Source organism: Cyrtonyx montezumae, unplaced genomic scaffold, assembly GCF_038088225.1.
Source record: "Cyrtonyx montezumae isolate F1298 unplaced genomic scaffold, pur_monq_1.0 scaffold_30, whole genome shotgun sequence".
Classification (NCBI taxonomy): domain Eukaryota; kingdom Metazoa; phylum Chordata; class Aves; order Galliformes; family Odontophoridae; genus Cyrtonyx; species Cyrtonyx montezumae.
In genome coordinates this window covers 717,015-735,229 of record NW_027072035.1, presented here as the reverse complement: position 1 = coordinate 735,229, position 18,215 = coordinate 717,015, and the positions used below count along the sequence as shown (strand labels likewise).

General features: G+C 34.2%; 1 protein-coding gene across 1 annotated transcript in view; it reads right to left on the bottom strand.

The window, feature by feature from the left end:
* Positions 1-516: 516 nt before the first annotated feature.
* Positions 517-18,215, bottom strand: part of PTPRD (protein tyrosine phosphatase receptor type D) — a 568,194-nt gene continuing 550,495 nt past the window's right edge. The window contains exons 30-36 of the mRNA XM_065744335.1: positions 15,482-15,767; positions 14,841-15,019; positions 13,472-13,598; positions 12,362-12,487; positions 6,394-6,548; positions 3,290-3,425; positions 517-1,161 (exon numbers count right to left, since the gene is read on the bottom strand). Of these exons, the coding sequence (XP_065600407.1) occupies positions 1,093-1,161; positions 3,290-3,425; positions 6,394-6,548; positions 12,362-12,487; positions 13,472-13,598; positions 14,841-15,019; positions 15,482-15,767 (1,078 nt within the window). The 3' untranslated portion in view covers positions 517-1,092. The remainder of the gene's footprint in view (positions 1,162-3,289; positions 3,426-6,393; positions 6,549-12,361; positions 12,488-13,471; positions 13,599-14,840; positions 15,020-15,481; positions 15,768-18,215) is intronic.

Sequence of the window (18,215 nt, the reverse complement as noted above, 5' to 3'; positions counted from 1 at the left end):
CTGTGTGTGCGTGTGTATCTACCTGTCTGTACCTCTGTAACTACAGAGAGCTGGATAAGGATTGACAGTAATAAGTACATATACATATAGAAAGAGAGAGGGTGTGGGTGTGCATCTGCATGAACGTGTGTATGTGTGAGTGTGTGCGTGTGTGGTAGCAGCATCTTTATACTTTGCGCCTCCCTGTTGATTCCAAAAGAAACCGAAAAGTCCCATTTTGATTTAACTGATTACAATGAGTATTTTCTTAAGAAAACTAAAACAAATGAAAGAGTAAAATAATCTCTAACAAGACTGTGGTACTGTAGATAAATATGGAACTGCACAAAAATGTGCAAATTTTCAAATTATTTAACATTCTACAGCACAATATTACAGATAAGAGTTCTACAGCTTAAAAAAATTACAGTTTTCAAACAAACAAACAAAAAAAAAAGAACAGTTATGCAACCTTTTCTTTAATTCACTTCATTGAATGATAAATTCTTGTTAAAAAAGGAAAAAGTTTACACAGTTAAAAATGAAGCACAGGTCAGCAGTATCTTTACAATACTAAAAAACTAAATCAAGGACTTTCTTTTTAAACATTCTCACATTTTCCCTAAAGTGTTATCATGAGCAATATGATAGGAAGGGTTACTGTTGAAGTAAAGAGTCTGCTTTGTCTTGATTCCAGGACCTGACCTTTTAACAAGCATCTTGTGCTGAATTGCAGTTCTCTCAAAATTTGTCTTCGCAAAAGGCATGCAGGCCTGAACAAGATGGTTGCTCTTTCCAACAATTTCCTCTTCCCTTTGACTTCAAACAACGTTGAACCCTTGAGGTATCTGTAAATGAGATCCTTCAGATGCCTCAGTGGTCAGGATTCTTATTTTATGGTTAGGTTATTAAACTGTGAATTCTTGGTCCACATGGAATTGTTGGGTCTGTTTTGTTTTTAAATATCCCCACAATTTTTTTTAAATTTATTTTATATATCCCCAATAATTGCTCCATAGCTAAGAGCTAAGAAGTACTTCTAAAGCACATTGTATGGCTCAGAAGCGGCTCTCTGGATCTCGAAGGGCCTGCAATAAAAATCCAGGATGGGTTTTATGTTGCATAGTGATCAAAGCTGCCCAGATATTCCAGTGCGGCTCGATAGCAGAATTGATATTGATCCTAGAGATAGAAAGATTAAAAAAAAAAAGCATCAAAAAGATATCCTGTTGGTTAGTTCCTATTTCCTTTCAACTAAGAGTAAACATTTTGTGGTTATAGATGAGTATACTGTGAAACATCTAGTTCAGCAATATTCTCTAGCTAGCATCCACAGAAGAGGAGTTTGAGTTACAACAAATGAAGATAGATACTCATTTAACATAATAACATTTTCTACAGAATGCACCTTCTTTTTTTGCAGAGACTGTATAACCATTTTTTCAGAATTGCTAAACTGAGTTAATACAATCATAAAACTTTCTTCTTAAGGGAGAATTCTAAGATGTCTTTTCCCATTTATTTGAAAGTAAGTAGGAAAATAGCCATTTCACTCCATATCAAATACGACATGCTAAATGATAACATTTACTACAGACTTAATATGGAATGGAACACAGAAAACTACTACAGGACAGGTTAGCAAGCAGAGAACCTTTCAGAAATACAAGCTTTGATGAGGGTGTGAAGGTTCCTTACCCTGTGCAAGAACAAGTAATATGAGAGGTATATGTAGATAAACACCTTATTAAAATGAAAAACATTGCATTTCAACCTGTACCTGGAAGCAGAGAAAGTTCAGTTGGGTGTACATTTTGATTAAATCTCCAGTGAATCCAATATCCTTCTTAATTATCTGATAGTTCTATATGCTAACCATACATGGGCTGTACTTGTTAATAACACAATTAAAATTCTTTTAGCAACCAGGAAATCTGTTAGGTATTCGCTTCTATTTAGTGATGTGATCCTTTCTGCTGTGTGTTGGAACTATTGGAGAATACATCAGATATTCTCCTAAGTTTTAAGTAAACGTGTGGAGTACAAGTGCCTTGTTGAATAAAAATTAGATTCCTTGGCACTTTATAGTGCTAAATGAGATATTTTTCTCCTACAGATCCCTAAAATTTATGAGCAGTTAACACCTATTTTCAGCAGAGGGGTTAGAAGGTGGAAAAAAGAGAACAAAATCAAAGTAGGAGGAAGAATATATACAGCACACCACTGTACTTGTCAAGACGGCTCCAAGAAGCACAGCTTTTCAATATAGTATAGTTATTTCTTGGAACTGAAATGACAGAGTTATTTCTCTTTTTGGTTATTCAGAGTAATGCTAGTAAAGGAAAATAAAATGAATTAACAAATCAGTTTGGTAACAAGGATATATTTGACTGACAAGGTTAAAGATAAGAATCTGTATTTTCATAGACGTATTTCTGAAGTTTCTCCTTAAAGATAAAAAAAACTATCTTTGGCTGAAGAAATGTATTTTTTAATAGAAAATTCTGTGGAATCATTTAAAATTTTATTTAAAGAAATTTAAAGGTTAATATCAATGTAATTCTACTAAATAAATGTATGACCTAAAATACTTCCCTTCCCTTTGCTTCTTCCTGATTAGTCTATTGACTGTTGCTTAGTACAAGTATCCTGTTCAAAAATTTAAGTAGACATAAAGTACACGTTGAAAGTTTAAGTATTCATTACAACACGACACAGCTGCAATTACAAGCATTGAGGCGGAGAATATCAGTTGATGCTGCATGTCCTTCTTCATATTTCTGAACAGCATTATTGTTGGTATGGAAACTATCTACACTGTAGTTTTCCTGATGCTCAATTTACCATCATGATTTTCAGGCCAGACAGACAATTAATTGATGATCCAAAGTCAACTATGAAAATAATACAACCTAATTCCAAAGGCATTTGCTCTGCAACGTAAAAATTTCAGTGGATCAATTTATATAAACAGTTTTCTTCCTTTATCACCTCACCTTTCTTCCCAGGAAGGAAAGGTTCAAATGAAAATGGATACTGGTTCTGCAATACCATCTTTTCCTGAACTATAATTGTTTAGACTCCATTACTGAAATTATTCTTTTCTTCCCCATCCAGCAGTATTTAATTTCATAACAGGAAACAGTTCTTGCAATACAGTCTCACAGATTTTGCATTGTATTTGTATACTTACTATATGATTTGAGATAAAAAAAAACAAACTTTGTACATTTCTCCCTGTGAATTTTTGGGAATATAGAAATGTCTGTACTATTCCATCAACATTTTGTATAGAAATTGTTTTTCTCACCTCTGTTTGTACCATGGCTGGCCTCTGCGTCCTTAACATTTTGACAGTCTGGAAGATATCTACAACGCCTTCATATCTCATTCTTTCCAACACAATGCTCAGAGTTATGAATACTCCAGTCCTTCCAACACCCGCACTGTTGCAATAATATAAGAAAAATGATGGGAGAAAAGGAATGTTAATTGATAGTTAATGCTGAAAGAACTGGCTGACAAATTAGCTGTGGATATAACACCCCATATGTGTACAGATTTCTAAAGAGGGAAAGGCTCACTAAGCAAAATTCCACAGCAAACTACCACATAAGATTTAGAACAATAATTGCTCTCAAGAAGGCTTCACATGCTACTAAGTACTTCCTGACTTTCCAGTCTTCATTGCAAAGTGGGTTGGTTTGTTGATCCAGATATACCGCAATTACTGCATGATGAAGGAAAATGAGAGCATTTGTTGTCAATGACCTATGCTGGAAATAACAAAAGAAAAATATAATTATATATTTTGCTACTTTTTGCTTTATTCATGTACAGCCTCTGTTTTACACACCTTCAGTGCCTTAGTTGATCTACACTGAGTTAGAGACAATCATTGAACTTTCAGTAATATTGAATTTTTACATATACACTCTAAAATTTAAAGAGCAGAAGAATGAAAATCTAAGACAGCCTTCATTCAAGTCTTGCAGTCTGCATCTTTAACGTAGAAATACTGATATACATACATGATATCTGTTTACATTAGCCTAGAATCTCTTTGAATATATGTCTACTTGCTGCTTTTTTTTTTTTCTACATTGAATTTCTTTCATTAGCTAGCATCCCAAGAAGCCATAGAAATTCCTCTAATCAGTAGAGGCAATTGTCACCAGTTACTAAGTTTAAACAATTATTTGTGAAATTGCAAAAAAGAGACATGTAAGAACTCCAGGAAAAAGGGGTCTGTAAAGCACACAGAAAAAGCTATGTTAGTCTGAACTCGTAGGGGTGGGAATTAAGAACCCCTAATCTCACAGCTGATGCTAATCAATTATTTTCCATAGTCAGATATACGCAGCTGAAGACCTCTGAACATACAGGTCAATATCTAAGTTTGGTTCAGTAGAAAATTTTCCTTCAAGGTGAACAATATTTTTTTAACTATTTTTTTAATTCATTGTCTTATGAGGTTAAATTTCAATAGAAACATACTGTTCTGTTTACAAAAATGAAACAGGAGAATGTTTAGATATTGTGGGTGGCAAGCTTTACTATGTAGTTCAGAAAGCAAACTGGAGAAAAAATGTGTACAGTGGTATGGAAACTACACAGAACTGACATTAGAGGAGTTTGCTGCTTCAAGAAATTCTCTCTACAGAACATTTTTTTAATAATCTATTGTACAAACGAGATACTATTGTAAGAATTATACAAAGACTGGGTGACTGGATCTTATCCTTCATGAAATTAAATAAATAAATTTACTAATTTGCCAGATACTTATCAATGTTACATGAATAACATTTATAGTGATAATTAATATTGTTGATCTCAAAATTGTCATTATGATTATGAAAAAAAAAAAAAGACCAAATAATGATGTTATGTTTGACTTATTTCCATGAGTCAATAGTAGAAATCTCCATAATTTCAGCACAAAAGATCACAACTATTTGGAACATTCACAGAACTTACTGTTTGTAGTATTTCATTTCAGCTATGAGTTGACAAATTTGCATGGTACAAAGAACATAGAACACCATCACTTTTTAATGTTTTTTCTTTTCTAAATTTTAATTTTCATTTATTTATTTATTTTGCATACAGGCATTAATATTGCCTATTTGCTTTCTGCTCTCTAAATTTATTTATGTCAGAAAGTATAAAGTTAATTCCTTTTATGGCTGTACATCATCTTCCCTTGCCAAATGAATCCCAATCTCTGATCTGCAATGATGTTCCCCTTAGCAGGCCGTAGAATGTATTAGGCAAACTGAAAAAGCAGGATTAAAGTTGTCTAGTATACTTAATTTGTTAGGCTTTCAGGTTAGGGGGCACAACAACCTCCTTTAAAGCATATAGGTGCCTTTAACAACCCTTACACACTGACAGCTTTGAAAGGACAACAATTTCTCTCTCAGTATATATATATATGCGTCAGGAAACTCACTCATTTTTGTCCTCATGCTAGTATTGGGGAACTACTTGGCTTGCAGGAAGGATTTGGAATATCTATCAACATTTTCAATCTCTGTTATATAAAAAAATACCATTTCATCTGTCAAAAAAAATTTAATGTTGCAAAATGAGTGTCTAAAATCCTAATGGAATTTACAGAAAGCAATTTATTAAATAAGACATAAAAGTTTAAGATATTGTTTTTGGCCATCTGTTACAGAGTTTAGAATACTATTGATAAAGTAAATAAAAAATATTACTAAAGAATATTAAAAATATTTTAAAAGCCTACCATGGATTACTCCTATATACTGTCCAAGCTTTTTTTTTTTTTTCATCTAAATAGGAATTGTAAAAGGAGGGACTGAGGGAAATCATCACATTAAAAAATGCATATGACATTCTGAAGTTTAAACTCACCATTCCAAACCTCAATGACTTTCTGATAGGCAAAGCTTCTAAATATTTTCTATTCCGTTCACTTTCTTGAAGTAGCCGCTGTTTTCTCTGGCTCAACTTGATTGCTACTAAAGTATTAGTCACGAGAAATACTCAGGAGTTGTTTATACATAATAATCTCCACCAACGTAAAAGTCTGATTTTTAATTACCAGTGGGAAAAAAAGATTAGATGCAGTGACTTGCAATAACATCCTTCCTATTGCTTTTTGAGTGTAGCATTTTTCTCCTGCATTAGAGACAGTTTTTAAAGTAGCAAAATATTACAGGCTTCTACATATTTTCTAAGAAACTTTTCTGTGTGAATTGAGTTATATCACGAAACAGTTCCCAATTCATAAAGCTTTGTGCTTCTTTTTAGGTGTCCTATTCGGTCATACTTATTATAATTCACCTACAGTCTTGTATTTATATATATACTTTCACTGTAATCAGCCACCAAATTAATAAGAAAATAATCTGCAGAAGTTGTTTTGAGGCTTTATTTGCTTACCTGCAATGAACAGAGATTGGTCCATCCTGACCAAACTGCTCTTTTGTTTTATGCACTTGGCCTATGAAGTCAATAAATCCTTCTCCAGACTTTGGCACTCCTTGTTCTGGCCAGTCAGTGAACTGGAACTGCCTCACTGTTCGGGACTGGCCATCCTTTAACAAAAGACACGAACAATATGTCCCCATAGAATACCACAGTGGCTGGAAGCCAGTTGGCCAACAGCCAGAAAAGGCAATAAAAAAGAAAAGGACATTGAGAAGAAGTGAGAGATGGCCATGATCACGCTTATGATGACTTCTTTGTTCATAATACTTACTAATGATTTTGGACACAATGGCACAGAAGTGCAGTTTCGTTAATGACAACATTGTACAGATTTATTTCGGCAATGGATAGGAGAATTGTCTGACATTACATCTGTATAAAAATGTTTAAGGCTAAAGGCATAACTATCTCACCAATTTATACTTTTTTTTTTTGTAAAAAATTTGTGTTTTAAATCCTTAAGATAGCAAATATACTCCAAGAAAAAAAAAAAAAAGTAAAGGTCATCCAGTCTGCCCCTATATTTTGCTGAGATGCTCTACTGAATGACAGAAAAATATTCACTAATAAGTGTTCTTTTGTCATTGACTTGTTTTTAGAGGTTGTCTTTAATAACATAATGCTTTTTTTTCGAGAGGTGTACATTTGTCTGGAAGAGGGTCAACTGATATCAGCTGTTTAACAAACCATAAAAGTCCTTTAAATCACTGTAATTGCATTCACTGAGAGCTCAGATCAGTAAAAGTGTAAAAAAAAAAAAAAAAAAAAGACTTCCTCTCTTGAACTGTTAGCTGAAGCTTTTCACTCCTTGGTTAGGAATACTAACACAATTACTTAAAACTGAGCAATGCTACAGGTTCATCATATCTATTTAAAAAGTCAAAGGAAGTACTAAAGCTCACCACAAACTCTGATTTTTGCTGTATTCCTATTGAAGATGGAAACAGTCAAGAAACGTACATTACAAATGGATGAAGTAAATGAGTTTTCAATTTCCAAACATTGTTCTTTACAATTTTGATGCTGAATCAATATAGCTGAAATATTTGAAAGTACGGGTATAAATTGAACTACTGATGTAAACTAGTGCCTCTGGACATGTTATTATTTACTAAGCATTGACCCTACTATGTCTTCAAAATGATCTTCTTCCAAATGAATCTCATAAAAAATTGAAATGTGGAGATCTCACGAAAAGCAAGAAGTTATGCTGGAGGCAAAAACAATCCTATATTTTTTTCTCTACCACAACCACTCAGCTACTACAGATCTTTGAAACAAAATAGAAGTCATTTTAAAAATAACCAGAGGAAAAAACAATACTTTACTTTTATGTTTTTTCTGGTACCTTGGGTTTTTGTCTCCCATATCTCAGCTGAATAAGAAAGAAAACACGAAAGGACACAAAATCTTTTAGATTCTTACCAGACCACCATGAAAATTGACAGTCTGTTTCTGTGGAATGGTTTTGGTCACTTAAATAAAAAAGTATCTATTCAAAAATCTTAAGTCAATTTTATTTCTAGTGAACACAAATAACAAAAAATATTTTGTAATAGAAATGGCATTTTGTTAATAGAGACTTCTCTCACAATGACCATTTTCCCTCAAGAAGGAGTAAAGAAATTGTATCTGTCAAACAGTTAAAGACAAATGATATTAACTAATCAAGAAGAAAAAGCCATCTCTACAGATGACCTCCCATTTCCTCAGAGTAAAGAAACAAAACTTAAAAGTCTGCTTGCAGACTATTTTAATTGCTTGCAGCTATTCAATCAGTAAAATTGGGACACTAAATTTCAGGAGAGCATGCTTACAGCTCTTTAAGGAGTTGGTCAGTAAAACCTGCTGGAATACTGTCCTCAAGGACAAGGGGATGAAACGAAATAGGCTCAGGAAGCTGGGAAATGAAGGTAAGAGATGGCTAAACTGAGATCTGTTCGTCAAACTGGAGAGCAAGAAGAAAACGCTCAGGCAGTGGAAGCATGGACAGGTGTCATGGCAGGAGTGAGAATAGAGATGCTGCCAGACTGTGCAGAGCTGGGGTCAGAAAGGCCAAGTCCCAACTGCAACTGGGCTAGGCAAGGGGTGTAAGAAAGAAAAACAAAAGCTTCAGCAAGTATATCAACCAGAAGTTGAAAGCTGAAGAAGGCATACCCCCACTAGTGAGCAATACACACAGGCTGGTAAGAGTACAAGGATAACATCTTTTATACCTCAGTCTTTACTGACAACTGCTCTTCACACACCCCTCAATTGAATGGGTCAGAATGTGGACTAGGGGGGAGTAAAGTCCACTCCATTGCAAGTGCCACAAAAATGATCCAAGACATGGAATCCTTGTCCTATGAGGACAAGCTGAAATAACTAGGGCTGTTCAGTCTGGAGAAGACAAGGCTCCAAGGTGATCAGGTAGTGGCCTTTCAATATCTAAAGGGAACATTATCAAACTGAGTTAGCTGTAGATGTCCCTGTTCATGGCAAGGGAGTTGGATTAGATGACCTTTAAGGTCCCTTCTAGCTCAAGTGTTTCTATGATTCTATGAATTTAAGGGATGGAAACTGTTAAGAGATTTCTGACACTTATAGGAATTAGGCTAGGATGAGAGTAACTTTTTAGGGGTAAACGACAAGAAATGTGCCATTTTATTTAAATCTAGGTTATCACTGGAAATATAAATTGCTACGTGATAAATAGATTTGATGGCAAGGTTTTAAGTTCAAGTATGTCTAAATCAGTGTATTGTTACATGTTTTGAGATAGTAATAACTCAGTAGTACAGTGCAAATCTTTGAAAACTGTTCTCATTTAATTTCAAAGAGAATAACTTTTATGTTTAGTACTATTTAATGACCACAGAATTAAAGTTAGTTATTCTAATGTTGGATTAGCATTACAGCATACCAGGAACCAATCTTCAATTCCTTGATTCCCTTTGCTGCTGACATTATAAAAAGTGCTGCTGTCTTTTAATGAGATGCTTGCCAATAGCAGTCCAAATACAAATGTCAATTTTTATTAAAATATTTTCCTTCAGAAACTGTCACGGTTCGTCACAGGGCAAGAAATACTAGCAATCCAACACGCAAATTTTCAGATCCCTGTGTAAAACACAAAGCTCTTAATATAACACTCTGCTGCCTGGCTGTTTTGATTTCTTCCTGCTTCTCATGGGGCATGTTCAATTGCCTTTTTATGAGGATGTAAAATTCATAATACTCTCATATATTCATCACTAATAATCTAGCTTTAAATGAGACTGCCCCATCATATTGACCTTCGAAGTTTACAGAGAAAGTGAGTATAAAGCAGACAGAAACAGTACATTGAATCAGTTACAGAGGTCAATTTCACCTCACAATTCAGAACAGTTTCAGAAGTAACAGGGAGTTCAGCACCAAAAACCTGCTGCTGACACCTAAAATGGCAGTGTCCTCCTTTGTTGTCTCAGGAATAATTGGCCGACTCAGGTCTGACAGAGCACTATTGGTAACTAACATCATAGACTGGATTAGGAATATGAGTGTTACAACCACTGCAATATTTATTCTCCTTTGAATATAACAATGTAGTTAGATGGTCTTAATTTTTGTGTATGACAGCCATAAAAGCATGAAAATTACAATATACATTTTGGCAAGTAGTTTTCACTTTTTCCAGTAAACTTAGTGGAAGCTATAGTTTTCTAGCACATCTAGATAATTTAAGATGGCCTTGATAGCTTCCCAGGGAGTTATTTAACAAAACTGTCACCATTAAGATAAAACAGATTTTTTTAAATTTGAGAAGGATAATGTATGATTGTTTAATGAATCAAGATTATAGAATCATGGAATCATTATGGTTGCAAAAGACCTCTAAGATCATCCAGTCCAACCACTCACCTAATATCAATATTGCCTACTAAACCATGCCCCTAAGTACAACATCTATCTCTCCTTAAACACCTCCAAGGACAATAACTTCACTGATACCCTGGGCAATATGTTTCAGTGACAGACCACTCTTTCAGAGAAGAAAATCATTTTAATATCCAATATGAGCCTCCCGTGGAGCAACTTGGGGCCGCTCACTCTCATCCCATCAAAATGCCAACTCCCACCTCCTTTCAGGTAGTTGTAGAGAGCTATAAGCTCTCCTCTGGTCCCTTTTCTCCAGTCTGAACAACCCTAGTTCCTTCAAACAATCCTCATAAGGCATTTGCTCCAGATCCATCACCTGCCTTGTTGCCCTCTCTGGACACACTCCAGCGCCTCAATGTCTCTCTTGCAGTGAGGGGCGCAAAACTGAACACAGTACTCAAGGTGCAGCCTTGCTAGGGCTGAAAACGGGACATTCATCTTCCTGCTTCTACTGGCTACACTACTTCTGATGTAGGGTAGAATGATGGTGGCTTTCTTGTCCACCTGAGCACACTGTGTGGCTCATATATGGCTGGCAATAAATATAAAAAAAGTATATATAAGAAGTAAAATTAAGAAGATCAATTAAAAAAATGGCAAATTAAGATGTTTAACCCTTAACCATTAACATTTTAATGGTTTGTTTGCTAGAAATGAACAAACTTTTTATAAATATCATATATTATTATAAAATCCTGAATGAATTTTTCTAAAATACACATTTTTCACATGTTTTACTCCAGTTACATCTGTGACTTTTTGTTATCACTGTCATTTTGTGCTCTGAGCTGAGTGAACTATGTCACGTAAGACTTTTTTCAGCTTGAGACAGAACAGATTTTCAATAGTCTGCAAAGACTGTCAGTAATGTCATTGTGAAAAGTGCTTTTGCTTATGAGTGTGGTAAAAAGTTGATGTTAGGAGTCTATTCTCAAATTCTGCTAAGCACAGAAAGGTTAGAAAAGCTGTATTTCATATGATTTTACTACATTTCAATTGGAAAGAAAATCAGATTCAAAATGTACCTACAGCTACTTTTCAAAAATTTAATCCTCAGTTGAGAAATTAAAATGTTCATATACTGGCATGGTTACTGACAATATCATCTAGCTAAGTGTCAGTAGTACCTAATTTTTCTGGAAGCTAATATTAAATGTAGCCCTTCAGCTAACCATGAGAAAGACTGATATTTTGGATGACTGGAAACTCCGAGTAATCAGTCATGCGGTTCCTGGACAGTGCAACCTGCTATTTTGCTTGAACAAATAGTATTTTACAGCGCTTACTGAAGAGAAGGTTGCCAGTAATTTTTCTGCCATGCAGAGTAAAGTGCTAGAAATCAGAAGTTTGAGAAATGCCAAATATATATTAAAAGTTTATGTGCACTTAATCTTACTACGTATATCACTGTTCAGTTTCAGACTTGTGAATCCATAAGAAATTTGGTATGAAAATGAGGATGCTAAGGTCACAGCTGCACATATCTATTCTGCAGATATTCAGGAGTGCTGAAAATAAGCTATGCCAAAAATCAAATTATAATGTGCAAAGCTTGTCAAGCTTTTCTTGCGAATGCTATTTGCTCTGCAGTTTTTAAATCTCACTGCATTAACTTTCACACTCTCTCAACCTAGAGGGTGGGCAAGACAACACATTTACAGCTGCAAGTGACAAAAATTCTCCCCAAGAAAGATCAAGAGGGAAATGAGGAGAAAGGAAAAATGGACTTATTAATAAAATTATCTGATGTTTTTTAACCCAAACAGCTATTCAGAATTTTACAAAGCTGTGCTGCTCAGATATCCGATCTGAATAACATAAGTTGTTCTGAAAGATCATATTCATTTGTAATAATGTAAATAAACTTAAATATAGTGTATATTTAAATAATAAATATACTTTTTATTTAATTGTAGAATGTGCTTCTTCAGAGGTTTTTTACATGAGAGAGGAAGAGAGGAAGAAATTTAAATTCTCTTTTAAAATTATGTGAAAGTATAATGCTGTTGTAACTTACCCTTGCATCTGTTACTTTGAATTCCCTTAGAATATATTGTGGCATGTTGTACTCTGCCATTGGATCTACCACAAAATACTGATATCTGGCTGAACGCTCTGCGGGCCAGTATTGGTGGCATTTTTCCTACAAAATAGCAACACAAAATACATTTTCTGTTAGTCCAGACAACTATCATAATAAGTTTCTCACTCAGTAAGTAAAACACTAATGGAAAATTCTATTATTGACAAGAACACAAACTATTCATCTTACTGTGAACATGAAGTTCCATTACTTGAACTGGGAGATGATCATCAGTATTGAACTGATGTTCCCTCTAGTCACTGTCCCTCTGAAATCCCGTATATGTCTGCCCAATTCTATCACTTTATATTGACATGCATTATCCCTAGCCTAATTTTCAAAACAGAAGGAATTTTAATATTGAAGTCAACTTTACTTTGAGTTCTTTTTCTCTATTGAAAGTCTATTGAAGTCTCCCAGAAGTCATTCAAGATTTTTCATCTCTAAATCCATAGTCACTGTTCTGGGTCATCTCCATTCCCCAAATACATGGGATTCATATTTCACTTAATACATACCAGCTTAATAATAATGTAATCCTGTACAGACAGGAAACTAGGAAACTGCTTCACTCTTTCCATTAGTTAAAGCAGAAATCTGAAATAAGTTTAGGACTGTAATCAGTCTGCTGAAACTTTAAAGTCCAGAGCACAAAGTAAGCATTTAGCCATTCATCTGTTAAAAATACTGCATGGTTTTTTACAACATGAGAATGTTTCAACAGATGATGCAAAATATATTTCCAAATAGAATTATGCAGATAGAAATTCTCTCTCTGCTTTTGTTTGAATATTAACTTGCAAACTGTGTTGCTGAATCTCAGTGTGTCCCTCAGAATGCAGCGTCCAGCTCATCTCTTGTAGCATGTCCACACATAAGAAAAACTTACACCTGCTGATCATCAAGGTCAGTTATTTCCCAGTGGAGAGAGGACCTAAACTACCACCTTTATCTTTTGACATTCTCATAACAATGAAGTATTTTAGTAAGAAAGCATAATAATAATAATGAATACTTCAGTACAATATTGTAGCGGCAACTTACTCTGCCCATTTCTCGCAACTTGGTAAGCATGACCACAATTGTAGAATTATGTTCCCATAGCATTCTCCAGAAATCTTCAGTCGTCTCTGCCAAAGGACCCTGTGTAGCTATGTAAGCTTTTTGTTGTCTGTTATTAAAAACATAAGTTAAGAAAAACATTATAGTCAAAAAAGTAAGTTGATATATATATATTCTCTATTTATATGTAAATGTTATCTAGGGGAAAAAATACTATTAAGAATAATCAAATTGAAGACTTTTAATAATTATTTAATCAAACTATGGCTTTATTTGTAGAATCTGTGATTATTAGTATTATGATGTATGTTTTTATCATTATTATTTAAATTTTAATGCTACTCTAATAGATCAATTTTGTGTTCTGTAAAAAGCACTTAAGAAACACTTAGTTGCGCTGGCTCATTTTATAGAAATAACTGTTGTACAATCTGTTACTTTCAAGAATTATAGCATTGATCTCTTTCTACATTAATTTCTTGTCAACAGTTTGCTGCCTCCAGCAATAGGAATGAAGGAAGAAAACTCAGGATTGAAGTATTCTGTGCTTCCAGACCTTAACCTCCTAGTACTGGTTAAGTACCAGCAAGCTATTCAAATCTTCTGCATTAGGAATTTTATAAGACAATGATCAGTTCATCTTGCTATTTCTTGTCTCAGTCAGCAGAAACAGCTTTGTAGTTGACGCTGGAGAAGACTAGCTCCACATAAGAGTAGAGACTCAGAAAATGCTCTCTGTGGATACAGATACTCAGTTGCACCTTAGGGAAACACAGCTACTTCTCTTCCATATTTTTCCTATAAGCTGCAAAAATCAAACAAGGGTGTGCTCTGGTATTTGTCATGAAGATGGTGGTGGGCTACAGAACGTTTTACTTAGAAAATGCTTTTGGTGGCAAGGCCTCATCTTAATCAGTGCTCCAAGTTTCTAAGTTATCACCTTATCACAGTTTGTATATTATTTATTAGTGTGCATTTACATATGTATTTAGCAGAACAGTTATGAGGAAATAAAAGTTGCAGATCAAGAATGTGACCAAAATCCCAGTAAGTTTCGGTATGTAAAAATGTACAGTTTGAAGGTAAGTGAAACCATGTTTGTGGCTTCATACTAATCACACAACTTTCTTGTACTGTCTGGATGGAAATCTAAAAGCGTTAATAATATTTAAATAAACAAAAAAAAAAAAAATAGCAAAACAAACAAACAAGACCCAACCAAACAAAACCAAGAGACGTGCACATGTTAAAAATAATGAATTTCAATATAAAAATTTGTTATTTTCAACATTACTACATACATGATTTTGTAGAATTTAAAAAATGTCCCAAGAAAACATAATATTAATACCTGTATCCATCAACAAAACTGGCATTAATATAATCAGACCCTTCCACTCCTCGGATTGGCTGCAAGCATACCCTTGTAGACTCATACGGCATAATATTGACAAGGCGATTTTTGAATTTATTACAAGGAAGATTGGCACTGATGAATCTTGAAGTGTGAGCCTTAGAGCTAGCAAGACGCTGTGGAAAATAAATAAATTAAAAAAATTAAGACCATGTATAACAAAAAGAAATGGCATTATCAAGTTTAACAATATATGTTTATTATACAAATCATTCCATGTTTTGTTTAACCACATTTTGTACTACTACTACTACTACTATTATTATTAAATATAATAATTTTAATACTTCATAATTGTTAATCCATGTGGTCAAATTTGAGTTTTAAACCATTACAAAAGTACTTATTTCAAGCTATTCAAAGAGTAAGGAAGTACAGAGTTAAAATTGAACAATTCTTGTCTGAACACTAACTCAAGATGGAAAGTTATATTTTACAAATGTCTGTCTTCCCAACTCAAAAATTTTAGCAGGAAAATGTTCTAGCCTCCAATTACTGAATACTACTGGTGAAGGAGTTAGCAGCATTAATTGTTACACAGTTTGATGTTGGCTTCCCACAACATAAAATTCCAGTACCTTAAATTCCAGTTCCATTCCTGTGACATTCTCTCCTGTTTCTATCTGTGTCAGCTTCTGAATATATGCATACAGGTTTCTTGCTGGCACTTCGGTATTTCCACATGTCACTGCTTCCAGCAGTGCATCATGGATAAAGATGTATTGGTCCTCAGTTTGAACCATGTAATTCCTCTGAGCTCTCATTAGAGTTACATGGCCATAAATATCTACAGTCTTTTCATGCTTTATTCTCTCTAACATGGCATCTATCACAATGAAACAGCCAGTCCTGCCGACTCCAGCACTAAAAAAAAATGAACACAGAATGAAAAACATGAAGGACTATTTCATGCTTTGTGCTTACTTTTATGACATTCAAGTTTTAAAATTTCATAATACTCATATGAATGGCACATATTTCTTAATATGAGCACAAGCTTTTATGAAAGAGGTCAGTGCTGTGCAACATGAGAATTCCTTTAATTCCCATAAGAAGCAATGAAGCAACTGACATTTTATAATTATTCAGTATGAGGTCTTTGCATCTTGAAATTTCAGGCTTGATTGTAATTGAAACAAAACACATTGCAACACATTTGAAAAACACACTTTCTTAATAACGAATATCACAGGAGGTAGAGAGTATTCTAAGGAATCAAGCTTTATGCAGAGTATCATTTTGAACTCAGTGCATGTTGGTATTCTTCTTACTGAGTTGAATATAGTGGCAAAAATATTACACTAAAGGAATTTTGCATACTTCTATTATGCTTTGTTGGTAAACTTTCAATTATATCTCACTCTGTAAGCGGGGATTCTAGTCATTCTGTAAGTCTTTCCAGTTCTTTTTAACTAGACTAGGCCATGACATTCTTTTGCAATGCAGTGATGATTATTTAGCTATGCTAGCTATTGACAGGTGACATTCTTAGCTGACCACTTCAGTGTCTATCTTGCATCTTTAGAAAGATGTAAATAAGATCTGGACTGGTTCTAATATTATACTATTTCAAAGAACAGGTAGAAAAAATACCAAAGTACACTAAAAGACAAAACTTGACATCCTAGATGAGTGAGTAGCATTTATTAGACAAAGTATCTCCTCAAAGATTCTGAGTTAGGTCAGTTTCTGATTTTGGATAAGAACTGAAGTGACTTCATAAACGTCCTTGTTGAGAACAAAGAAACTTCTACATGTGAGCTCTCAGTAATCATATTAAGTGATAACTGAAGAACATCTCTGAATTAAAAAGTTGTTTTCCTCTCTCTGGTGGGACTTGAGAATAGTAGAAGGAGATATCAGCCACTTACCAACACTATAGCAAAAGAATTAAACTTGATCATGAAATACTCAGCTGTTTCCAAGAGAATTATCTGTGTCCTAGTAAAAGGTCTAGTCAATAGCAATGTATTTTTACAATACCAGCTGGCAAACTTCGTAGACCAATAACAGTTTTCAGCCATTCCCTCACAGTCTTAAAGAGATGTACGATGTATGTATGAGGCCTACTCTGAAATTAATGCCTCTGACTATTATTATCTTGGCCCATGACAGCAGAGGTGGATGTTGGTGGAATGGCAGTAGGGGCTGAACCTTCCTGTCAATATTCTGTTCCATTCTACTGACATATAATAGATGAAAGCAGAGGGGCAGTCTGGCAGAGTGACATCTGACGTGGAAATACTTGGCTTTACAAGCAAGTTGTGTCACTGAATTTATCCAGAAAGGAACAATTGCATCCACTGACATTCACTGACATTTGCTGAACATTTCTAAAAACTAAACAGTGGATATTAGCACAGTGAGGCAGCAGGTAGTGCACTATAGCAGTGCTGATTGTGGCAGTGTATCATCTTCACTGGTGCATATTTTTACAACTATGTGTTCTTGTCCATCATTGGCAAAAAATGCTCAGCTAATAATGGTAGGTTGAACAATACTGTTTTACAGCTGAGAATTTGCTCTAGCATACTTGTGTTAATGTGCTCTCTGGACCTGTTGTATTTTCCATGGAAATAAATAGGAAATATTACTTTAAGAGCAACCTTTGTCTATGAGTGGGCTGTCTTTAATAACTCCTGAGGAAAATACTAGGCAATCAGCACAGGAAGAACAGAATTAGACTTCTTACTTTGATGTGCCAAATATTAGTTATACTTATAACTAATATTAGTTATAAGTTAGTATTATTATGTTATTATAGTTATTAATTACTAGTTATACTATATAACATTTGCTATATACTTTGTATAATGAAACAGGAATTACTTAGAAGATGAAAAAGAGTAAAAAAAAATAAAGCAACAGAAAATTTTCTGGAGATCTGGCTAGGCAACATGTGCTAACCAAAGCCACATTTCCTAAGCTCTTTTAAGATATTATTTTTATGGAGATGTCTGAACATCAATTGTACTGAGTCAAATCTGCAAATAGATTCCTCCAATGAACTCTGAAATTACAAGTGCAAAATATGATGTTTACTATTTTCATAACTGAGATTAGATCATATCTATGACAATAAATATTGGTTAATGTTGTTCTAAATGCTTAACTTTTTTCAGTTAGTGACATGAAACATATTGCATAGTATAGCAAGCAACAGTTCATAAACACATTGTCACATAATCACAGAATATCCTAAGTTGGAAGGGCCTCACAAGGATCATTGACGCCCCCATGTTAAGCATATTTAAGAATACCACAAACTGTAGGAAAAAAAAAAGAAGGAAATAAATTTTTATCCCTAGCATC